Source organism: Diabrotica virgifera, chromosome 7 (genome assembly GCF_917563875.1).
Source record: "Diabrotica virgifera virgifera chromosome 7, PGI_DIABVI_V3a".
Taxonomy (NCBI): domain Eukaryota; kingdom Metazoa; phylum Arthropoda; class Insecta; order Coleoptera; family Chrysomelidae; genus Diabrotica; species Diabrotica virgifera.
The window spans coordinates 37,721,776-37,748,839 of NC_065449.1; the positions used below are offsets into that span (position 1 = coordinate 37,721,776).

At 34.9% G+C, this 27,064-nt stretch overlaps 1 protein-coding gene across 2 annotated transcripts in view; it reads right to left on the reverse strand.

Annotated features, from left to right (window-relative positions):
• The window catches only part of LOC114331525 (netrin-1-like), a 330,627-nt gene extending 305,263 nt beyond the window's left edge, over positions 1-25,364 (reverse strand). For both annotated transcript variants that reach the window (XM_028281119.2, XM_028281118.2), the window contains exon 1: positions 25,180-25,364. In XM_028281119.2, coding sequence (XP_028136920.1) covers positions 25,180-25,327 — 148 coding nt within the window. In that variant the 5' untranslated portion in view covers positions 25,328-25,364. The remainder of the gene's footprint in view (positions 1-25,179) is intronic.
• Between the last annotated feature and the right edge of the window lie 1,700 nt (positions 25,365-27,064).

Consider the following 27,064-nt stretch of genomic DNA (forward strand, 5'->3'; position numbering starts at 1 on the left):
TTTTTGACATAATCGATTAAAAATTTAAAAATTGGGAAATCGGCTATTTTTAACCCTGAATCGGACATTTAACTGAAAATTTCAATGTTGCCAAGGTAGGTAGATATTCTTTAAACATCATATGGGATCACCATATTCATATGGGATTGTGTAAGTGCCCTAAATAAACTAGGAGATTGTAGCAAGGTTACGGTAGCCTGGGTACCGGGGCACGAGGGTCATAAGGGCAATGAAAAAGCAGATGAAATGGCCAAACAAGGATCATCAATGCCATTCTTTGGACCGGAACCCTTCTGCGGCGCTGCAAAGGCAGTTACAAGAACGGCTACAAGAAAGTGGGTAGCTCACAAATCTTTGGAATGGTGGAGGAATTCACCAGGTCAAAGACAGACGACACAGTTCATTACAGAACATTCACCAACATTTACGGCAGACCTAATAAGCAAAGACAGGAAAACAGTCAAAGCCATAGTAGGTCTGCTAACAGGGCACTGTAAGCTGAATAGGCACTTAAATCTGATGAGATTGGCAGACGATGACCTGTGCAGATTCTGTCACTTGGAAGAAGAAACAACAGAGCACATTTTATGTCATTGTGACATCTGGCAAATGTGCGGTTTTTTGCATTAGGAGAACAAAATCCAACGGCAAATAGCTACATGGTAGGTTTAGTCTCAAAGCTATTAGACTTTTTAAAAAGGGTCAGGCTAGAGAATGTTATCTAGAACTAGAGGACCACAATAGATCTGAAAAGGTCGCAGTGGAATAGGCCAGAAAGCCACCTCTCTAAATCTATCTATCTACTCATATGGGATTACGACATCGATACTCATACGATACTCATTACGACACTCGCCTACGGCTCGCAAACTTCAGCATCGTGAGTAATAGCCATCATTACATGCTCATTGAATAATATACTATAAAAACTTACAACTGTCGTTGATAAAAAAACGATGATGTTTAATTACACGAGTACCTATAACCACAAATCACTCCCAATTTAAGAAAAACCTCAGGACACTAAACGTAATTATCAGAAAGATCAACCGCAAAAACCATCTCGGCAAAGTACAGCACTGATATTATGGGTGTTCATTAATTTTAATTTAAATTTATTCAATTTCGGGCCACATCTTAGAGGATTAGCTCGAAAATAAGGCACAAGTTTAAATTTAATAAAGTCACCCTCGAGAGATTACACCGTAACAAATTTGTTTCCGGTATAAAGCTGCTGCATTAAGTGCAGCGCCAGTCACCAGAGAAACCCCGTGCTTACGTCGGAAATAAAAAAGCGTCGGGATAATATATCGCGCAGATTTGTTTTTAATATTAATAACGACGTTATTTTTAATTTATCATACGGATATTTAAACAGGCTGAGATAATAACAGTAAAAAACTTGGATTAGACACATTTGGTATGATGTCAAAGGATGATTACTGGAAAAGCGTATAAATAATGTCTAAAGTCATACTTGTGTGAGTTAGGTTTTTCAACCTTCACAAACATAAAAACAAAGAAACGTGAAAGACTTGGGAATATTGATGAAGAAATGAGGGTAGCGCTATCGCATATTAGACCGGACATTGCTAAAATTTGAAAAGTCATCAGGCTCAAGTGTCGTTTATGTTATTATGTTAGTTATGCCCATACATCTAATTGTAAAATAAAATGTAATTAAATGTATTTACTAATCTACATATTTTTTGTTAATTTCTATTTTTAGAATATGTTTTTATTCTTATATTTTGTTTTTGCATGTATTTGCAGTTAAAGAACGTGTTCTATTTACATTTGTATTTACATTTGCACCCCTTATTTAGTGTTTCCTATAAAATAACACAATGGTGTTCCGCGACTTTTTCAAAATTTGTCAAGTATTCCCCAGCTTTGAAAAGGTTAAGAGCCACTGGTCTAAGGCAATAATCATAGCAATAAGCAACTAGCAATAGGAAATAAACAACTGGCAGAATATTTTATTGTACTTCACATCACATACCAAAGCAATAAAAAATCATTTGCTCAAAATGTCGTCTGATGAAGCCGAAGTGATAATGTTGGCAAATCTTGAGAAGGAAAAGAAAAAGGGAACGATATTGGATTCATCCAGCATTTGAAGCGTTGAGTGAAAATGGAGCCAGTTTATGTGCTCTATAATTACGGACGCATCCTATACACTTTCAAACCTGTTATGTTGGGGCCACAGTAACGTCTAATGCCGTTAATTAACGCGTTATTTGACTAACGCGTTAGGTGTAACCACGACTTAGCGCGCTAATTTGTTAATGCCATTATTAATGCCGTTAAACGTTAGGCGATAGGTCGGGTGGCGGTTTCTTTCGACACTTCAAAGGAGTTGAAAACTCCGACACTCCGTTACTTATCGCGTTGTTGTGGCTACACTTGCACTGTTCACAGTTCTAGCTTGCAGCGCAGTAGAGTATAATTTGGTTTGTGAAATAAGTTACATAGATACTATTCTACGAAAATGGAGTGGAGTAACGAGAAAATACTTGAATGTTTACACAATTTTCGAAACAGAAACTTGCTTATGGGATCCCTGACAAAAAACACATAGAAATCGTGGTGTTCATGGTGACGCTTGGCGTCGAATTGTGGCAACATTATCTTTTCCAGCGACGGTGGAAGATTTATGTTAGTGCAACTTTTCTCGGAAATTAATAATTTTAAAGTTATAATCAAAAAACGAAGAAAAAAATCGAATTTTTCCTTCATTTTATGAGTGGGAGGATAACTCAAATATTATTATTTGAGTTATTTTCAAGCAATTTCTGCAAAAATATGAGTCACCTCTCAATATTCACTCAATATCCAATGGTACTAATATTTCTACAGATGCGCCATAGTCTATAAATAATAAAATAACAAATTCATAAAATAATAATTATCACTCATAAAATATAACAGCGTAGCAGCTTCGACTTCCATCTTGAAATTATTGAATTTAAAACGCGTTTTCTGCTGACTACGCGCTAAAATAAGTGTGGCCAGTCACTTTAACGCGCAGTTTATTCCATCATTTTTGGTATGTTAATTAATACGATAATGGACGTTAGACGTTAACGTTACTGTGGCCCCAACATTACTGTATGAGTCCAAGTTGTAACGTTAGTTGTTCAGAGTTCAGCTGAGTATCTCATTGTACAATAAATATATTATACACGGCTCACTAAAATAATTAGTTACGCCCCTGTACTACTGATTACTTAAAATTCAAGTAGTATTTATGTAACCTTTCTGGAAACTCCAGGTTATTGTTGAGACTCGCATTTGAACCCCTCGCCGGGGCAGATCGTCAAAAGCTTCCTAACGAGAATCATCTCTAATCTATCGACGCTCCCGCTATTCGTAAAAAGGCCGCATTTTACCGGCTTTTTTTGCTATCGTTTTATACCGCTCAGATAACTCAATTTGCTCAGTATTATCGACGATGATTTATTTAGCGTATTAGTGAGTGCCTTACAAATGAACCAAATGGATTATGGAATTCAATCAGAGCTCTGATGTGACACGTCATCAAGGAATAAAACTGTGAGTACACTACATATATGTGAACATAACTTATTAGTCGTGATACTGTATGCATTTTGAACCATATACCTCTCGTAGCAAATATTCTTTGTGCCATTTATGCAGATAATACTTTAAATCACATTTGAAAAATCGTTATCTACTCTTAACCAGCTTACCTATGGAAATATACTCTATAACCGTACAATAAGTATAGGTTACTATTGTTAAGGATACTTTACGTATTGCCTAAACATTTCTGTTCCATCGAGCCGTATCATATTAATTATTTATTAATTAAATCCTCAAGGTCCTTCGTATTTGCATATTTTGATAATCTCTATTCTGAGAATAACGGTTTTTCATTTATAGTGTCTTTCTGTTGCATTTGGAAATTTCCAAGCCACGCCGCCCCGGCACAAAAATAAAATATTCCTCTCTTTCTGCACTCAAATTCTCAGTATTTAACCCAGCACGTCTCTACAATAGCTGGTAGGTTGTTAAGCCCGGTCTACACGTGCAATTTCAGAAACTACTTGCTTTGTTCAAATAAAGGAGTCGTTTTGTTTGTATGAAAAAATATTTGCATATATTACATTATTTTATTTTCGTAAATATATTTTTCTGTTTATAGTATACAAAAAGTGTACTCATTTCTTGGCTGATAGTACGGGTGTTATAATTTTAACATTGTTTGTTCAACCTTTTGATTTAAATTAAATTTATAATTTTGAATCCGATTAAGCCTGGTTCACAGGTTACAAAAATTATTAAAAATAATTTTGTTTTCTTGCATAAATTGTAAGTTTTTGCTACATTTAGCTTCGCTTAAGCTCATTTTACACTTCTAGAAAACTATAGAAAATAAATAATTGTTTTTTCCTTCAATTTAATTAATTTAAATACTTGTTAAGGGTGTCTCACACTTGCTGAAAAATACCCATTTTGGAAAATTGCATATATTTTGAAATTTTATAGTTTTGCATTTCATATACTAATCTGCGCTCATACAGGGTGATACTATTAAGCCAATCTCACACTATTAAACGTGTAATATATAATATATTGTACATATTCTCTCATTTTCGCATCGATTTATAGGTTTAGACATTTGCAAATAATCTATCTAATCTCACATTCTCGCAACATGGCTGACCGATCAAAATATAACCGACAGAGGCTCACCGCAAAACTTGATATAACCAAGTTGGCTGATTCGGTTCCCACAACTCTTAATTCTCTAAACAAATATAAAATTCGTGAAATAATTTCACAACTCAAACATTCTTACGGACTTTTCCGCGATGCTCAAAATGTGCTGGAGACGATCCCCGAGGAACCTACCCCCTCTACTGATTCCTCTGTGGTTTTTGATAAATATTTGGATACAATTTCTCTATTGGAAGAAAGGTTAGAGGTCATTGAAAGTTCTAATGTGACTGCTACCCCCTCCCTCCAATTTGACCCTAATTCTTCTCTAACCTCACAGTCTATGGCTAGGCAACGAACAGTAAACCTCCCTCGTATTCAGTTAAAACCATTTAGTGGCTTAGTTACTGAATACAATTCATTCATTGAGACCTTTGATACAATAATAGGATCTGATACTACATTAAGTGATCTGGAAAAACTCATTTACCTCAAAAGTTTTCTAACTTCCGAGCCTTTGACGCTTCTCGAGCATATCCCACTCACAGGTGACAATTACAAAATAGCCCGGGATAACCTGACACAAAGGTACGCCAACTCTAAATCGCTTATCAAAACTCTCATCTCTCAAATTCTTGATGCGCCTCCTATTTCTGGAAACGCAAATCACTCACAATTAAGAAATTTTCATACGGTCATGTCAAATAATTTCAAGGCCCTATTGAACTTGAATAGGCCCCCTTCAGATCTCTTGCATTTACTTCTCATACATATCGCTACTCAGAAACTCGACGCACCTACCATTAGGGCTCTTGAGTTCCAATCCGGTGGTAGCCAAGCTACCCCTGATTTTGTCCATTTTCTAGGGGAAATCGAGACACGCGTTGTTCATCTTGAGAATATTCAATCTCAATCAAAACCAAAATCGACTACTACTTCCAGACACTCTTTACACCTAGCCTCAGACACTTCTACCAGTAACCTTTCGCCTCGCTTAGGTCCTAAGAAATGTTCCTATTGCAACGACTCTCACTCGATCTACTCTTGTCCTCAGTTCAAGCAGTTGAATTCTAAAGAACGTTTTAGTTTTGTCAAACAAAATAAATTTTGTATTAATTGTCTTGGGTCTCACATGCTCGATCAGTGTAAATCCAAATTCTCTTGCATAGTTTGTAAATCTCGTCATCACACGTTGCTCCATTTCGACAAAACGGGTCATAGTAACCCTTCCGCGGCTGTTGGCCAACACAACTCAAATAATCATAATAAAACCGCTATCTCAAATAACTCCCATACACAGGGTAATTCACAACAGGGGCCCTCACATGTTAGAGCTCCTGAAACGGAAGTTAATATTCAAAATTCGACTCCACATTCAATGGCTCTATCTGCAGCCTCGCTTGATAATCATTTGGTGTTATTAAGCACACTCCAGGTCTATCTTGTCGCTCCTAACGGCAAGAGGGTCTTCGCAAAGGCACTCTTAGACTCGGCCTCACAGGTTTCATTTATTAGTGCTGACCTCGTAAAGGAACTGTCACTCACCACTAGAGATGGAAAATTACGGATCAATGGAATTAACTCCACCTCATCCTCGTCTCAATCTATTGTAGATACAACAATTTTCGCTGTCGCTAACGACGTTCCTTTTGACATCTCGTGCTCTGTACTCCCAAAGATAACAAATCCGCTTCCTCAAATTTCTATTTCGGCGAGCAAACTAAACATACCCTCAGAGATACCATTAGGTGATCCGATGTTCCATGTAACATCCCCAATTGGTATCCTGCTCGGTGCAGACCTGTATAACGATATCATTCAACCTGAAATAATTCGTTTGGGAAAAGGTCTTCCCGTTCTTCAACGCACTCTACTCGGGTACACGATATCAGGGTCAGTTCCAGACTTTGCTCTTAAGTCGAAAAATACTAAAAAGGCTTTGGAATTTTATTCAAACTCTCTCGTTACTTGTTGTTCTCATAACACTCCTTCCGCCGTAAATGAGCCGGTAGTGTCCAACGAGGAACTATCCGATCATTTACAAAAATTCTGGGAGCTGGAAGAAGCCGCTCCTCAGAACACCGATCTCATTAATGATCACCCCGCTGAAATTAATTTTGTAAAACATGTTAATGTTCTCCCCAATGGACGATATGAGTCCACACTCAATCTCAAACTCCCTATCGAAGATATAGACATGGGAAATTCGTTTCTCTCGGCAAAAAGACGTTTTCTCAGTCTCGAGAAACGTTTTCAACTCAACCCTGATTTATTGGAAAAATATCAGGACATTATATCGGAATATCTCAATAACGGACAAATAATTCAAGTGCCGTTAAAAATGCTAAATGACTCAGGTAAACCTAATTACTTTCTCCCTCACTTTCCCGTTTTCAAATCCAACTCTACTACTTCCACTCGTATAGTTTTCGATCCAAACAATAAATCGTCTACGGGAATCTCCCTCAGTGACGTCATAGACAAAGGTTATGTCGTCCAACATGAACTTTTTGACATTCTCGCTAAGTTTCGTCAGTTTAAATTCGCACTAGTAGGCGACATCAAGGCTATGTTCCTACAAATCGCCATTTGTCCCACTGAAACATTTCTGTTAAATTTTCTCTTTAGGGACAATATTCAGCAGCCTTTACGGTGCTATCAATTTCAAAGATTACCCTTCGGGCTCCCAAGTAGCCCATTTATCGCTCAAAGAGTTATCAAGCACATCGCTGACAACAACAAACATACCCACGAACTTGCTACTAGTGTTCTGCAAGAATCTATCTATATGGATGACCTGATCAGCGGTGCTGACAGTCTTCATGAATTAAGTTGTCTTTTCGAACAATTAACTTCTTTGCTAGAAACCCATGGTTTCCTCCTCCACAAGTGGAACTGCAGTTCTTCAGAATTTCTGTCTCAACACAATTTAAATCCCGTCTCTGAAGTCAGTCTTAACTTCACGGGATCTGATAAAGTCTTAGGCATATTCTGGGATTCAGAACGCGACCACTTTTCGTTTAAAACTCCTATCTTCAAATTGGCTAATGTTGTTACTAAACGTACTATTCTCTCCTACATTGCTACTTTGTATGACCCGCTAGGATGGTTATCCCCTGTCCTTGTGAACGCTAAGCTCTTGATACAGGAAATATGGTCCCAGAAATTGGACTGGGATCAACCCATTGACTCACCCATCATTATGAAAAATTGGCAAAACCTCTTATCGACATTCAAAACTATAGAAGAGGTCAAGGTACCTCGATGCTTACTTTTACAAAAGAAAGTTGTTGATGTTCAATTAATTATTTTCACCGACGCATCGGAAAAAATATACAGCACTTGTGTGTATCTCAAAGCGACATACTCAGACTTTTCTGTATCGTCGCGGCTTATCGCTTCTAAAAACAAAATTTCTCCGCTAAAAAATAAACTCACCATCCCCAAATTGGAACTTTGTGGAATAGTGTTGGGAGTCACTCTGGCTCATAGACTTTTTCACATCTTCAAGAAAAATTTGAGTATATCTTCATCTCATCTCTTTGCTGACTCTACAATTGCCTTGTCTTGGATACTTTCTAAAAAACACATTTGGAACATTTTTGTACAAAACAGAATTCAAAAGGTCAATTCCTTGTTGGAAACTTTTCCTTGTGATTTCCATTTCGTCAGAAGTCACGAAAACATCGCTGACCCCGCTTCCAGAGGGATAAATGTCTTTGATAATCCCCAGACCACCGAAGACTGGTTATGCGGACCTAGCTTTATTAGAGACAATCCCATCGATTTTTCTCTTCATCAAATTCCTCATTTTCAGGATGATCTTCCTGAATTAAGGAAGTTAGTTGTCTCAAACATAGCAACAAATCACGAACTCAACGACACCTTTGAAAATCTATTCGCTAAATCTTCTTCTTTTCGTAAAATTCAAAGAATTGTCGCTTATCTTTTTAGATTCATCAGTAATATTAAAAAGAAAATAAATAACTCTCCACGAGATACGGATATATTGACGCCACCCGAAATGGAGATCGCTGATCACGCGATCATCAGGTATATCCAAAGTATCTACTTTAAAAAAGAGATTCTTGAATTGAAAAATGCTAAACTCGTGACCAATAAAGCCATTCGTAAACTCAACCCCTTCCTACAACATAATGATGGGCTGATTCGTGTGGGAGGACGTCTCCGACACGCCCCCATATCGTATAATCAAAAACACCCCATTCTACTTCCTTCTAAATGTCGAGTTGTAGAACTAATCTTGACTCAAGCTCATCATAAGTTATTACATTCAGGCGCGCAAACAGTACTTTCGTATGTCAAAATGAAGTACTGGCCAATTGACGGATTAAGACAGATTAAACGCTTAATTCGTAAGTGTGTAAACTGTTTCCGATTCATGACACCCAATTCTGTTCAACAGATGGCAGATATGCATCCCGATCGTGTACTCCCCACTAGACCCTTCCAAGTCGTCTCAGTGGACTATGGGGGGTTCTTCTTAATTAAGTCCTCACATTTGAGGAAGGCACCGCTTTACAAAGCATACGTAGCCTATTTCATTTGCATGAGCACTAAATGTGTTCATATCGAACTCGTCACAGGATTAAGCGCAGAAGCCTATATTCTTACTCTGAAAAGGTTTATTGCCAGAAGATCCACGCCCAGTATTATTTGGAGCGACAATGCCACAAATTTCCATGGGGCAAAAAATGAAATGCGCGAATTCTATGATTTTTTCTTAAATCAAAATAATTCGGAACAGATTAAGGAATTCTGTACTCAAAACTCCATAACTTTCAAGATGGGTGTTCCCCGCAACCCCCATCAATTCGGCCTCCATGAGGTAGGAATAAAGAGTGTGAAGTATCACCTCTATCGAATTATAGGAAATTCCCACTTCACCTTTGAAGTGTTTAACACAGTATTATGCCAAATCGAGGCTATTCTAAATTCGAGACCCATCACTAGGATGTCGTCTGACGCCAATGACTTCGCTTTCCTATCTCCAGCTCACTTCTTAGTTCAAAGAAGTTTAACCGCGCCCCCTGAACCAAGTGTTTCAGAGATACCTGAAAATAGGTTGAATCTTTTTCAGCGTATTAGTAAAATTCAACAGCAATTTTGGAAATTGTGGAAAAAAGACTATCTTTGCCTCCTGCAGCAAAGAAATAAATGGACCGACCCTACTGACCCTGTCAAGATCGGGGATTTGGTTCTGTTGAAGGAGGATGGTACTCCTCCACTCTTATGGCCAACTGCCAGGGTAATAGATGTATTGCCTGGTAAGGATGGTCTAGTTCGTACTGTCAAGATTCACACTACTCACGGTGATTTTCTTCGTGGTATTACGAAAATCGCTGTGATTCCCCTGGAAGATTAAAATCTATCCCTAGGGGGAAAACTTATCGTTTTCCTCCATTTTATCGTTGTTACCCCTTGTGTATATAAACTCTAATTTCTTCAAACATTTCTTATCGTTGTGCACATCTTTGCCAATCCCCTCTCTTCGAGGTGATATAGGCCATCTCTCTCGCCTGTCGCCCCCGGCAATATGTACAATAAATATATTATACACGGCTCACTAAAATAATTAGTTACGCCCCTGTACTACTGATTACTTAAAATTCAAGTAGTATTTATGTAACCTTTCTGGAAACTCCAGGTTATTGTTGAGACTCGCATTTGAACCCCTCGCCGGGGCAGATCGTCAAAAGCTTCCTAACGAGAATCATCTCTAATCTATCGACGCTCCCGCTATTCGTAAAAAGGCCGCATTTTACCGGCTTTTTTTGCTATCGTTTTATACCGCTCAGATAACTCAATTTGCTCAGTATTATCGACGATGATTTATTTAGCGTATTAGTGAGTGCCTTACAAATGAACCAAATGGATTATGGAATTCAATCAGAGCTCTGATGTGACACGTCATCAAGGAATAAAACTGTGAGTACACTACATATATGTGAACATAACTTATTAGTCGTGATACTGTATGCATTTTGAACCATATACCTCTCGTAGCAAATATTCTTTGTGCCATTTATGCAGATAATACTTTAAATCACATTTGAAAAATCGTTATCTACTCTTAACCAGCTTACCTATGGAAATATACTCTATAACCGTACAATAAGTATAGGTTACTATTGTTAAGGATACTTTACGTATTGCCTAAACACTCATATTATTAAACAAGACACCAATTACAGTAATGCGATCAGCACAAAGGAAACGTTTTTAATCACATTAAGGTAAGATAAATCAAATGAAACTTGCATAAGTAAAGTATGGTAGTGAAAAAAACTAAAAAACATAAAAAAATGTTAGTACAGTTGTGTTCTTCATAGACGGATGGTGAAGATACGTTGGACAGCAAGAAAAACTAATGAGGAAATACTAAGGATGGTCAACAGATTTGTTTTTAATATTAACACCGACGTTATTTTTAATTTATCATACAGATATTTAAACGGGTTGAAATAAGAAATAATAGAAGCAAAAAACCTGGATTAGACACATTTGGTATGATGTCAAAAAATGACGACTGAAAAAGCGTATAAACTATCTCTAACAGTTAAACCGTTAAACGAAAAAAAAAAATCAGGTACACTAACTTGTGAAAATAGACGACATAATATGACATAATATACAGGAGGAGAAGGGACCTCCCACTTAAATCAAAGTTTAAAATCAAAATCATTGTGAGGTAAGATTTCTGACGAAATTTGCCGATAAGTACTGTTGCTTTCAAATGCAGTGGCGAGCAGGGCCCAGAGCACGCCAAATAGAATTCTATTTTGCTGACGTCACAAAATAGAATTTCATAATGGGAGAATCGACGGTTGCTAGGCAACGTGACGTCACTAAAATAGAATTCTATTTGGCGTGCTCCCACAGCAGTTCCACGAAATATTTTATCGCGTAGACCAGGGGTCGGCAACCAGTAACTCGCGGGCCACAATCGGCCCATAAGCCACTACAGTGCTGCCCGCCCAAGTAAGCCCAAAAAGACACGAATCACTCTACAGTGCTACTCAGTGGCGCCACAAAGTAGCTTAGAAATATAACACATTATTTCATTGTTTTGTGTCCGCGAAAGTCGTAGATTCCCGAACTGTTACACTGCGACACGATATTGTCACTCTTTCGTTTGCGAATGTAAACAAATAGTATTTCTGTAGTAAATGAATATAAACCGAAGCGACAGTACGATACACAGCATACAGCGTAATTTGGCTTCTTCTTCTTCGTCTAGCCATTCACGTCCACATCTGAACATAAGCCTCTTCAATTCTTCCTTTCTATTGTTTTTTGTTGTACGCTACTTGTAGCCAATTTTCCCGGCAGTTCGTTTCAAATCATCTATCCATCTCATAGGAGGTCTGCCTCTGGGTATTTTGTGTTCGTGTGGTCTCCAGGTTAGAATTGTTCTGTGCCATTTGTTAAGATCGCTCCTAGCTACATGTCCAGCGTATTCCCATTTCAATTTTAGTGATTTTTGAACCACATCGGTGACTTTGGTTTTCTGTCTTATCCATGTGTTTGTTTTCCTGTCCTTAAGTGATATGCCAAGCATTGCTCTTTCCATCGCGTGTTGAGTGACTCTAAGTATGTTCATATTCTTTTTTGTGATTGTCCACGTTTGTGCCCATATGTTAATATCGGAATAATTAATGCATAAAAAACTTTAGATCTAAGATGTAGTTGAATTTGCTGATGTCTAAGTATATAGTTCAGTTTGCCGAATGCTGCCCATGCTAACTTTCTTCTTCTTTTTATTTCTTCCGTTTGAATTTCCCTATTTAGTATTATTTTTTGTCCTAAGTATATATATTCTTCAACTTTTTTCTATAACTTTGTCGTTTATTATTGTCACGGTTTCCTCGGAGTGCATGACTTTTGTTTTGTTTAAATTCATTTTCAGTCCTATTTTAGAAGATTCTGTGTGTAGTTCTGAAAGCATGTCATCCGCAAATCGTAGATTACTAAGGTAGCGGCCATTGATGTTTATTCCCTTATATTTCTAATTTAGGTTTTTAAACACGTCCTCCAAAACTAAGGTGAACAGTTTGGGTGATAGAGTGTCTCCCTGTTTGACTCCCCTGTTTAATGGTACAGGGTTCGTGTATTAATTTTCATTTAGGTAGTATGTAGCTGTAGCTTGGTTCATAGTAATTTGGCTATTAAAGGAGAATTACGAAAAAATAAAATCTCTAGTTTGAAATCCTCACTAAAAAATCAACAAATCCAACAAACTTGGGCGTCTATTCACCCACAGTGAGCTTGTAGATTATGTAGATGGTGTCTTAGCAATCGCCTAGGAGGTATATCCGGAGAACCAGAAAAAAATTGAAAGGCCCATTCTCTGATAGAACTTGCACCCAACACAGCGAAGAATTGGGCGTTAACTTGTATGAACAGCTCAAAGAAAAAGAACAATCTTTTGATTGTTTCTCTATATCAAAGGTCGACAGTATGGACTTTACCGATATAGCACAGTTTCTCTTATTTGTACGTAGTATTGACGAAAACTTGTAATGTTTATGAAGAGCTTACAAAAATGTACAGTTTGGAAGGTAATGGCTACAAGGGAAGATTTTATTTCATTTTTTGGAACAAGCCTCAAAGCAATTGCAAATAAGCTGGGGAATGTAGATAAATGTTACTACTGAAGGAGGTAGACCATAAGCAGCCAAAACAAAGGTGTTGTAGGGAAAATCATTACCAAACAGAAAGACTCAGGATCAACTGCATCGTTGATATTTCATAGTATTGTTCAAAAGATGTTGTTTTGCTAAGGTTTTATCCTGGAAAGAAATAAGGTCCGTCACATCTACTGTCACTTTTATGAGAAAACATAGAATCGCATACCGTTTATTCCAAACTTTCCTGGAATATCTGGAAGCTAACTACGGTGACGTGGTTTAATATAGTGGTAATAGATAAGGTCGTTCAGTCAAGGTGCTGTGCTAAAAATGTTTTTAACCGAGAAAGGGCATTCGAGATTTTATGGAGATTAAAGAAAAGCAAATTGAAGAGCTTTCCAACAAACACTCAATTTTAGAACTTGGTTTTTTACTGATTTAACTTAAGATGTAAGTAAAGTCTTTTGAGGTCAAACTAAAACTATTTTAAAAGCATCTTAATGAAAGAATCCTCGACCCGACCATTTCTCCGACCTCAAGAAACCCGTTGAGGAAGCCATTTTGAATGGCATAATACTGAAACGAAAAATGGGTTGATACAACTCCAACCAGTGATTGAAGTTCGATTTGCCCATTTTAAAAAGATCTCAGTTATTAGTTTTCATCAATATTTTTCAAAACCCTTTTATAGTATATATGTTGATGTTTTACCAAGCAATTACTACATGGACAGTGCACTACATACTGTAGTGCGAAGATGCTTCCCAGACTACTTATAATTTGTAATTATTTCCTTTTTTTAATAACAAACTCGATAATACAAGATTATCAGATAATAAAAGATTATCAGATAATAAAATAGGTACTTCAACACATTATTCTTTTTTCTATGGCTCCAAAAAAGTCTCGAGGATATGATAAATTATGCACAATATCAAAACACCTTGCCATACTTTCTCGAGCACGAATAGTCTACTTTACATAATTTGACATATTTTTAAAATATGTACCTATATAATCTGTCTACAGTCATCAATAAAGCACAGAAGAGATAAAATTTAGTATTCTTCCCGTAACTAACAGATAATTACGAAATAATCAAGTTCTCAAAATTTATGGCCATTATCAGAAATAAAAGCAACGACATATTTTAGTAGATTATTCCCATTTAGTTTAAAGTTCATTTTAGTGTCAATTTTTTGATTAGGATACGGTTACAGATGAGCCATTAATTTATTTCTCACGAAACGTATTCTAAAAATGTTGTTAATAAAAATTAACCAAACAAGCAAATGAATGAATGCTAATGAGTAAGAATAGAATGCATTTAAAGTTAATGATGCCTACGTATTAATTGTCTATTATTGATTGATTAAAGTTAGTTTTCTGTTAATGAAAAAAACAGGAGACTGTCATGAAGACATGAACTTCATATGCATCGAGAACATTCTCTAGGACAGCAGTTCTCAACCTGTGGTACATGTACAACTAGTGGTACATATTATTATTTGCGGTGGTACGCACAATGTCGCACAATGCAAAATCACAGCCAAAATCAGCACCACTTTAATGGCGCGTCCGCATTGGTAAATTTTTCGTGCGTACCAGCTGTTCGTCGCAAATATTTGCATGCTCGAAGTGAATTGTGCTAGTGTGAGCGTGTTCGTCGCATAAATTGGACGCAACAATTTTCGACGCACACAACGCACACGCTCCATCGGTTATCGTTTTCGAGCGAAGATCAAATAATGTGAGCACCGCGTCCTCACTGGTAAACATTTGCGACGCAACTTCTTGCGACGAAACTTTTTGCGACGAAACTTTTTGCGACGAAACATTAGTTCAATATGCACGAAAAATTTACCAATGCGGACGCGCCATTATAATTAATTAGATTACCTACCTAATGGATATTTCAGTTACGTGGTACCAAAAAAAATAAAAAGTATTTTGTGGTATATGACTCAAAACGTTTGAGAACCACTGCTGTAAAGTGTTGATAGTAAAATAAAAATGTATACCATTTGAATGATACTGCAGCATCCATTTGACTTGTAAATTGTAGAAGTCTTGGAGGTGTCACCAGGAAAGTGTACCAATAAGTTTTCAATTTAAAAATCTTTTAGTAATATTTTTAATATTTTCAATATTAGTAATTTACTATTAGGATTGAAAACTACTTCGTCTGTTGATAGTAACTTTATCGTAGTGGTGGATAATGTATCTTATAATAGCCACCTTGTTGAACGTATTCCAAGTTTATAATTAAAAGAATATAAAAGTAAGAATTTTCATTTAAATATAATGTGTCCAAAAATAAATCAGCAATTTCGAAATAAATATTACAATATTATGCATATAATTATCAAAATATGAAGAATATCAGTATTCGATTCGTATATAACTTAAGGCAAGCAGCACACCAACGAAACATGAAACGAAAAACATGAAACATGAAACGTAAAACACGTTTCATGAAAATTAAACACGGCTAAACAAATCTTGAAGTCCGCCTACCAATGAAACGAGTCTGATTCATGCTCATAACACATTTTTATTTTCGGAAAGTTTCATAAATGGCCGGACGTCATTTAGCAGTGTTTTATTTCCATGAAACGTGATTTACGTTTCATGTTTCTTTGATGTGCCTGCCTAAGGATTTTTGTGGAAGTAGCAGATACTGTTATAATTTTCACTTTAATACTGGCAAAACACTCACGAAAAATAATCGCGAATATTTTACCTTAAGATTTGTAATGTTAGATTGCATTTCTGAACCTGATTTGATGTAAATTGAGAAAAACTTTTTATAGAATGGAACCATAGTACTACATATAAGTGTGTTTTACCATAGAATCTAATTTTGATAATATAAAGTCTCACATTTGTAAACAATCATCATTTTTTGGTAAACTTTATGGTTTTAACGTATCATAAACCAAAATATTCCCTGGTCTTGGTAATTTTACTAACAAAGTACTACCATTTATCAGTGCTTAATTAAAAATGGAACATCAAAATTGCAAATATAAATTGAAAACGACAAAAAATGCAGTTGCATAACAAGCCCATCTTGCACAGTGACCTTGACAGTTTGTGTGCATTGACCCACTATATTTTTTGGTACAAAATGTAGAAAATATTCCTACACATCAGTAAAATTGTAAATTTACGACTCCGCATTCCTTATATAAAACTTGGCCTTATCGGCATGCATCTGTATCATCTACTAACTAAAATAGTCCATGTAGTGAGACCGCTCCCGTCTGAAAAAATATTTGATTCGATTTCTTTGCGGATTCCCGTTCAAATTGTGTCCGAACTTTTTGGGCAGAACTTGTTTAAACAATTTTTTTAAACACATTCAAAATATCATCTTTTTTGCCCCGGAAAATATTTTTCTAGGTGTTTTAAGTCATTTTAAACAAAAAAAGTCTCCTGTCATTTTTCTAAAAAGTTAGTTTTCGAGTTATAGCCCAATAAATAACCGTTTTGGAGTATAATTTTCAGGGTCAACTCCGAATTGCATGACAATTTTGATTTATGTTCAGGCGGCTTTTCGCTAATAGCTCAAAAAGTAAATATTTTATCGAAAAAAATATTCTTAGCAAAAATGTAGCTTATAAAGAAACAACAAAAAATGATATACATATTAATAAAGTCTATAAACCTAGAAACCAAATTTCAAATCGAATATTTCAATGTGAAATAACCAAAAAATTTTCAGAAGCAATTTTCGGGAAAAACTTATTAAATTTATTTAAAGCGTCTAAAAAAATCTTTATTTTTCTTTTTATAAAAGTTTCTAGCATCAAAACTAAACGAGTTACGAACAAAATAAAGTTTGGCTCATTTTTTTGTAAAAAAAATCGTGAAAATCTCCCCCTATTTAGCACCCTAAAGAAAATTAATCGTTACCAATTTACCATTTACTTTATATGTATGCGTATTGTTTATACGATCTGTATCTGTTTAACCGGTTCGAAAGGCTTATTTTTGAAAAAATTTGGTTTTATAGTAAGAAAAATGTTTCTAAGAATTTTGGAAAACTGCGGTTTTAAAAATTAAAAATTTAAAAAAGTATTAGTGATACGAAAAATCTTAAAGAGTAAAAAAAGAATGTGTGTGTACTTTGTACGCACGTAAGAAGTTATACTTCTATTATATGGTTTCAACGAAATTAATATACTTTAAACAGTTTATTTATATTTTATTTAAATATTAAACTAATTTTAATACTTACTACTTTAAAAAAAAATTATTAAAACAGTACCAAAAATTAAAAAAATAAAATAATAAAACACACACAAACACATTGAAAATGCCACAAATCATTTCTGAATAATTATTGTCGGAAAAACTTTTAACTAAATGCGTATATTCTGAAAAAAAATTATATAATAAATATACCTACAATCATAAAATGTATAGAAAAAATAAAAAAAATAAAAGTTTCTATTGGGGTTCGAACCCGCTTATGTTCGCGCAGTTTGTATTGAAATTCATTCATCTTACACTTTTACCCACGGAGACACATGCACCGTGTGGGAAGTTCGACTAACTAAACGGTTTAAACTTTTTGACAGTTCTGAATTTAACCAAATTATTTTGATTGAATATGATTGAAATGAATCGAAATATTAAAATACAACAAAACATAGAGTAAGAAAACAATATATTAGGTGAATATTGATAGAAATTTTGATGGTAATCAAATTATGTAAATCAAAGCATTACATAATATTTTGTTAGGTCCATTTTAAATTCTCCAAGTAGTTAGGTACCTATGTAATTTTTTATTATAGGTCTGGATCCCGCGTATGAAAAAAAAGTTGATTAATAGCAAGCTTAAAATTTGTTAACAGCTTAAGGGTGTCTAGTCGGACAAACCTTGATATATGGGAACCCTGGAACATGGGAAGTTTTAATTGTGGAACTGGTCAAAAAGTTGGAACGGTCAGACCAAGAAAACGTCACATGTATTTTGTCCGACAGAACTTCCAATTGATTTGCTACCCTTTCATTAAACTCTCATGCAAAAATCAGGCTGCTTTTTATCACCAAATGGGCATTATAATGAGTGGAACACGTAGAACATGTCAAATGACACGAATTATGGCAGGTGATAAATAGCAGTCTGATTTTTGCATAAGAGTTTAATGAAAGAGTAACAAATCAATTGGAAGTTCTGTCGGACAAAATACATGTGACGTTTTCGTGGTCTAACCGTTCCAAATTTTTAAGTTATTTAATTTTTAGTGTTCCACAATTAAAACTTCCTCTGTTCCAGTGTTCCCATACATCAAAATTTGTCCGACTAGACACCCTTAAGCTATTAAAAAATTTTCAGCTTGCTATTAATCAACTTTTTTTTCATACGCGGGATCCAGACCTATTAGGATACTGAAACATTTACAATTATTACGTACCTGTCGCTTTTAAAAACTATTTAGAAAGTCACTACAATTATAAACTTGCTTTTTTCTCTGCCATCACAACGATAAAAACTAATATACACAACATTTGTTTATCCATAATCTCCATATTGAACAATTATTGACAGATTATTTTAACACCCAATCAGATCCCGTATACCGTTTGAGCGACTAATACCATACTGTCGGTGTGCGCATGCGCCCAGAAAAATAAAAATTCACCCTCGTGAATAAAGAAGTATAACTTCAAAAATGTAGGTTTTGCTTTTATAAATATGCTAGCTAAATAAGATATTCTCTGTACCCCTTGTCTTTGCCGAGTTACAGGATGGTGCTGCTCTAGCTTTACCGTAAAATTAGCAGCTCTCACTGTTTATCGGAAACGGCTACAGAGATAAATTTTTTCTTTCCGTTATAAATTAGCAATAAATTCCATGGGGTTGAATTTTCGAGTTTCATCATTTTTTCGGGGGTGAGTTGTGTGCTAGGTAATAATGGGGTAGTTTATCGGGATTGGTTAATGTACCAATTAAGAGCAATTATTTACCAATATAATATGCCGTTCAGATGGGTCCTGTACCCCATTTCCTTGCTGATATACAGGGTGGGTGCTGTATACCGTAAAGTTAGCAACACCCACTGTTTCTCGGAGACGGCTACAGCAATAAATTTTTTCTTTTGGTAATAAATTAGCAATAAATTATAGTCTTAGTGTGAATTCGGTCTTATAAAATGGTGCTGCTAACTTTACCGACTAAAGTAATAATTTACGTATGAGATGTCAAGCTTAAAAATACATATTTTTGCATTTTTCGGATATTAAATCGCTTCTAACTGCCAAACTATTAACTTTTTACAAACAATTAGGAAAAACCTTGTTCGTTTAAAATGACCCAAAACGCATAAACAAATATTCTCCGGAGGAAAAAGTGATCTGTTGCATTTGCTTAAAATAACTGTTTAAACAATTTCTGCCCAAAAATTTCGCCCGGTACCTTCAGATTTGTTTTTGTACCCCCAGATGGGGGTATTTTTAAATAGGAATCTGCAAAAAACCGAATCAGAATTTTTTTCATACGGAAGCTGCCTCACAAGGTGGACTAAAAGTTATAGCAATAATTTAAAGTTTTCATACTTTAACCTTCCCTGTAGACAAGCATATACAGAACGTGACTTAATTCTTCTTTTTCAACCCACTTTTTTGACTCGCGTTATTTATTGAGCATTTAGTGCATCTTTGGGCAATGCCGGTTTTATAAATAGACCATTATGCTGGTAAAGAACTAAACAATATAAATGCGATGGTGGTTTACACGGCCTAGTGGTCTTTATTGATAATAAATTCACTTTAGTTCTCGTAAAAGGGACATTGTCTTCCGGTGGTATTACGATAGGCAAAAAGCATTTAAGTATTTAAGCGATCCTCGTAAAATTATATAAGAAAATTTTTATTGATATTGTTTATAGGTCGTCACGTTTCAGCCATTCAAAACTAGAGTAAAAACTGTTATAAACCTATTATTGAAGAGAAGAAAATCATAAAAACTATAAACCCTGTGTTAACTTAATCGAATATGCACACAAAAAATGTATAGCCTCAATATTGAATAAAACACACAGAAAACGTTGATAGAATAAAATCCTACAAAACAACAGAACAAAAACATAAAGTGATGTTAATCATCCTTCCCACGGGTGGGGTCAGTCACTACCACTATAAATGAAATTGCTTCATTTTTTCAATTTTTTTTTTGTATTTTTTTAGATTCGCTGTATCTTTTGATGTAGACCAGTGCAAGTCTTTGAAAAAACGTCTATATTTATATGTGAGCAGATTTTTGGAGAAAAGTTTGGTGATAAATTCAGTGATAATAATAATGAGTTATAATAATGAGTAAATAGCCCTGTCAAAAAAGCCCGTCAAAATAGCCCGGATACAAAATAGCCTTCACAAAATAGCCCGTAAAAATAGCCCCGACAAAATATATCGCACACAAAATAGCCCCAGTCAAGACAGCCCCGGCTAAGACAAACCCGGCTAAAACATCCCCGGCAAAAACACCCCCAATAAAAAGTATTACCTTTTAACGTAGTACAATTTATTTTAAATTACTATTCTAATTGGGAAATGAGCCACAATTTAACATAAACAATTAAACAAAATTGAAAAAAAATCCTTTGTAAAAGGTATAAATTTTTTTTTATTAAAATCCCTTAAAAGGGCTACATCACAACAACACGTTTTCGATTTTTATAAAAAATCATCATCAGTGTTTGATAAACTGGATGCTAGCTGCTAGCCACAAAAGAAAAATATCCGGGTAAAAACCCTTTACATGTAATAAAGATGCCTTAAAAGTGCATACTTCAATAAAAAGCCCTGTGATGGTCACATGGCAACCAGGATAATGCCCTGCCCTGAGGTAATGTATTGAAATTTCCCAACACGTGGGATCCAAATTGAGTTGTTTACATTTCAATGACTTAATGGCAACTGACAAACTGATAATTTGTTGTATATGCAAAATAAAGTTCTCTGGGATAAACAAATAGGATAACTTTTAAACTAATGAATGGATTGGTCTCAAATTTTGAGGGTTTGTTAAGTACCCCAACACACAACTTTGGGCGAAACACTAAAGTTCTAAAGTAGATTTAGTAAAAGTTATTAACAAATAACGATTTTCACTTATTTTGCAGTTTGCGTAGCAACAAATTAACTTTTTAACTTTCAAAAATCGGTATGTTGAAGGTTTTTCAATGTTCTAAAAAATTAAATGTTTTATGTCAACTGTTTAGCTTTTGAATGGGGCGCCAAAAATCGAAAAAATCACGATTTTTGCACTAAATTGTTAATGATTAAAAACGGACGCGAACTCTAGGCAGGAAACAGGCAGGTTTTCTTCCAATATGTCTACAATAACTAAAAAAGTAGTCAGCTACCTGGATCTTTGAGTGTCCCGAACATGGTCTATTTCTAGCTTATTACCCTGGAGTACATACCATACATTAAAGTTTGTCCTATTCGATACCGTTAAGCTATGAACAAATTTTCAGCTTGCTCTCAATAAACATTTTACCCGTGTTGAGCTGCCCCCCCCCCCCCCACTTGCAAAAATCAAAAAACAAATAGCCCTGATTTATGAGCTATTTATGAGCTCTCATATTCCGCAAACTAAAAATTTTGAGCTCGTTCCACTGAGCAGGAATTTGATACTTTAGTGGGGGGGGGGGGGGCTGAGTCAGCCCCCCCCCACTACTTAAAAATAGGAATATTGAATCGGTTTTTGCGGCAGAATTATGAGCTATTTATGAGCTCTTGAAATTATATAGTTACGATTTTTGGGCTCATCCCCTTCACCCCCAAACAACCCTTTAATTGATTTAACTTAAGAAAAAATGCTGAGAAAACTTAAAATATATCGTATTGCGGATATAATTCCTATAGCTTATATACTCTAAGAATAAACTATTAAATCACGTGCATTTCGATTATTGAGCTACAACCCCTTCGCAATAAAACCACCCTATTTTCCCGGATTAAGAGAAAGTTGTACTTAAAATGCATTAAACTAATTATTTGGCGACTATATATCATTGAATAATTTATAAGCTTCCAAATTACGCGCATTTAGATCAGTAAATTGCAATTTATTTTGTATAGTGCAGTCACTGAAGGTAAAAATCAAAGATTACCTTCAATTTCGGTGAACCTTCATCGATTTTCACGAAAATTGGTCAGTGGTTAGAGGATACGTCAAGAAACAAAGGTGACATGGTACCACCTTGCGCCTTCACTCTGAGGGTGGATACCGCCCCTTTTCGGGGGTGAAAATTATTTTATTAAAAATAACTGCACAAATCAATTAAAGAACAAATTAAAAGCAACATTTATTAAATAAACTTAATAAAATAAGTCAATACTTTTTAAGTTATTAAAGATCAAAGATTTTAATTATTAGTGAAAAAAAATGCATGTTATGAAGCGGTTTTTCGTAAATCACTGAAAAACTGTAAGTTTTTACAAAAAAGTTAATAGTAGTTTAATTCGTATAGCCTATATTCTAAGAATATACTCTTAAATCACGCGCCTTTCGATTATTGAGCTACAACCCCTTCGCAAGAAAATCATCCCATATTCCCGGCTTGAGAGTTGTACTTAAAATAATTTAAATTAATTATTTGGCGACTAGATATCGTTTAATAATTTATGAGCTCGCAAAATATACGCATCTCAATTATTTATTTGTCATTTTCTTTCTATGGTGCAGACACTGAAGGTAAAAATCAACTATGACCTTCGATTTCAGTAAATCTCCATTCATTTTCATGAAAATTCGTGAGCGGATTTTGATGCTATCAACTTTTTCTGGAGCTCATTTTTGATAGGTATTTCTAAGTACTTTGACAAGTATTTAGTACCTAAGTGTTATAAAATGCATCTCTTTCCCGTTATTTAAGCTTAAATCCTTAGATTTGAACAGTCACAGAAAAAAATATACATTTAATTATCAATAACTTACTTTAAATTAACATTAAAGGGTTTTTCAAGTAAGCAATTTATTATATTTTTTATTAGCTTCAATTTTAGTGATAAACACTTTTTTGTAAAAACTTACAGTTTTTGAGTTATTTATGAAAAATCCCTTTAAAGCATGCATTTTCTTTCACAAAAATTAAAATATTTGGTCTTAATAACTCAAAAAGTCTTGATTTATTTTAATCACAATATATAACAAATTTTGCTTACAATTTGTCCCTCTCTCGATTTGTGGGGTTATTTTTAATAAAGTAATTTTCACCCCCGAGAAGGGGTGACATATACCCCAGGTTAAAACCCACAGTTGTTATTGTTAGTTCGTGAAAATGAATGGAGATTTACCGAAATCGAAGGTCATAGTTGATTTTTACCTTCAGTGACTGCACTATAGAAAGAAAATGGCAATTCAATAATTGAGATGCGTATATTTTGCAAGCTCAGAAATTGTTAAACGATATGTAGTCGCCAAATAATTAATTTAAATTATTTTAAGTACAACTCTCTCTTAAGCCGGGAATATGGGATGGTTTTCTTGCGAAGGGGTTGTAGCTCTATAATCGAAAGGCGCGTGATTTAAGAGTATATTCTTAGAATATAGGCTATACGAATTAAACTACTATTAACTTTTTTGTAAAAACTTACAGTTTTTCAGTGATTTACGAAAAACCGCTTCAAAACATGCATTTTTTTCACGAATAATTAAAATTTTTATCTTTAATAACTTAAAAAGTATTGACTTATTTTAATAACTTTATATAATAAATTTTGCTTATAATTTGTTCTTTTATAGATTTGTGCAGTTATTTTTTATAAAATAATTTTCACCCCCGAGAAGGGGCGGTATCCACCCTCAGGGTAAAGGCGCAAGGAGGTACCATGTCACCTTTGTTTCTTGAGGTATCCTCTAACCACTGACCAATTTTCGTGAAAATCGATGAAGGTTCACCGAAATTGAAGGTAATCGTTGATTTTTACTTTCAGTGACTGCACTATACAAAATAAATTGCAATTTACTGATTTAAATGCGCGTAATTTGGAAGCTTATAAATTATTCAATGATATATAGTCGCCAAATAATTAGTTTATGCATTTTAAGTACAACTTTCTCTTAAGCCGGGAAGATAGGGTGGTTTTCTTGCGAAGGGGTTGTAGCTCAATAATCGAAATGCACGTGATTTAATAGTTTATTTTTAGAGTATATAAGCTATAGGAATTATATCCGCAATACGATATATTTTAAGTTTTCTCAGCATTTTTTCTTAAGTTAAATCAATTAAAGGGTTGTTTGGGGGTGAAGGGGATGAGCTCAAAAATCGTAACTATATAATTTCAAGAGCTCATAAATAGCTCATAATTCTGCCGCAAAAACCGATTCAATATTCCTATTTTTAAGTAGTGGGGGGGGGGCTGACTCAGCCCCCCCCCCACTAAAGTATCAAATTCCTGCTCAGTGGAACGAGCTCAAAATTTTTAGTTTGCGGAATATGAGAGCTCATAAATAGCTCATAAATCAGGGCTATTTGTTTTTTGATTTTGCAAGTGGGGGGGGGGGGCAGCTCAACACGGGTAAACATTTTTGGTACGCGGGATCCAGAACTATTACACTAAAAAAAAAGTGTGTTTCGATAAGTTAATCAAAAATTCAAGGGCTACCCGTTTTTCATGCCGGTGAGTGTATGAACCCTGAATGAGTTTGTCCTGTGTTAAAACGGCATCTTAAAGAAAAAATAAGGAGACTTTACGTCCGTAACATGTGCGGCAGTAAGTTGTCCGGTGGTTTATCAAATCTCTACTTAATCCGGTGTGGGTAATTCACAAAGCCGTAAACGCTTCAGTAAATCTGTAATTAAGAAGAAGAGTTAGTACTCACGTTTACATGCTCTGCGATGCGTAATCGCTCTGTTGGGATCCCTGTAAAATCCTTCGCGGCAATAGTGACAGTGTCTTCCGGCGGTGTAATGACGACATTTCAGGCAAACGCCGCCGGACACTCTGCCAGACAACTTGTACAGCTCCATATTGAATCGGCAGCGACGCGCATGTTGATTGCACTCACAAGCTGAAAAAAAAAGGAAAACATTTTAAATACGTTCAACTTCAATCAAAATGTTTGCTTATTTAACAATACAATAAGTCAGTTTAGTCCAGGGTAATAAGGTTTTTTCCATGACACCAGGGACGCGCCAAGTAACTTCGGCGCCGTCGTGCAAAATATTGATAAGCGCCTTGCTCAAAATTACCAGGGTAGAAATATCAATCACTCCTTCACATTTCAACGTGGAAAACTATGAAATTTTTCTACGTCCACCCAGATTTTTTTTTTGAAGGAAATAATAAGTACACAGTACTGTTATAAAAAATAATATATTCTTCTTCCTTCTTGTATGGAGACTTTAAAGCATGTTTATTCTTCAATATTTGCCTCCTAAATTGTTTAGATTATCGCACCATATTTTTCTTGGTCTGCAAATAATTCTTCGTTAATTTGGTGACTTATCTCGTGCTATTCGTACTATCCTATCCTCTGCCATTCTACTAATGTGTTCGTTCCACTCCTGTTTCCGTTTTGTCACCCATCTATTGATGTCCTCTACATTGTATGATCTTCTTATATCTTCGCTTCTCTCCCTATCCAACAGACTTTTGCCTGATATTCGTCGAAGTATTTTCATCTCTGTTGTTTCTAGTAGTCTAGTAGTTGTTAAAAATAATTTTTTAAAACTATATTGCATAATAAAAAAAAACAGAATAAAAACTATGTTAAAGTTATACAGCATTACTTAAAATTATTAAAAAAGATTGAAGATCAAAAAACGAAACATATTTATATTGCGATTTTTTAAACAAATGTAATTATTATGATGAAAACCAGCGGATATTTCTTATAGAAATTGAACTTTTCTTGTTTACCTTTGACAAATTCATTAATTAGATTTTCATTATTCAGGTCCTTTAAAAACTCAGATTCTGTAGAAATAATAGTAAAATAATAGTAAGATTTTCTAGCCGTTCCTGACCCATTCTAGATCTTAAGTAATTGAAGCGTTTATTTGAAACACAACACTTGTCCAAAAATGAAAATTTTGGAAAATCAAGTAAAACTGCCCAGCTTTAATTTATTTCAAATCTTACTTTTATTAAGACATTCATTGGAAGGAATGTGGATATCAAAATAATTGTACAAACTTACCAAAATATATTCGAAAATAGAGAGGTATTGTGTTGTACATATAGTTACTGTTATGCTGAACTATTTCTAATACAAAAGAAACAAACATCACATTATTACTATCAAAGAATGCACACAACTGATAAATTTAAGGATAAGATCATGATCATACACACTTACAACTACCGTTGACTAGGATGGGACAAGTGTTGTTTTTACAAAAAAAACCCATGGGCATCTGTTGTTTTTCTAAAACTTTCAAAATTGTCTATGCAATGTGAACCAAATGTGTGAACTGGAGAAATAAACTACTATTCTATAAGAACAACAAATAAAGTCGAATTTTCGAAAAATGGGCATGTGTTGTTTTTCAAATAAACGCTTAGCTAGAACGGCTGAAGCTACAGAAATCGGTACCTATAGTTAATAATATACGTAACGAAATAGTAATATTTGGAAATGAGTGGACTAAGTTATTTTTTGCAATGTTTTTTTTTGCTTCAAAAAATATTTCGTTTTGAATTGGATATTTATTTACCTTTGCCGAGTCAAAGGGCGCCTTTAACCGCACGACCTTGCCCATATG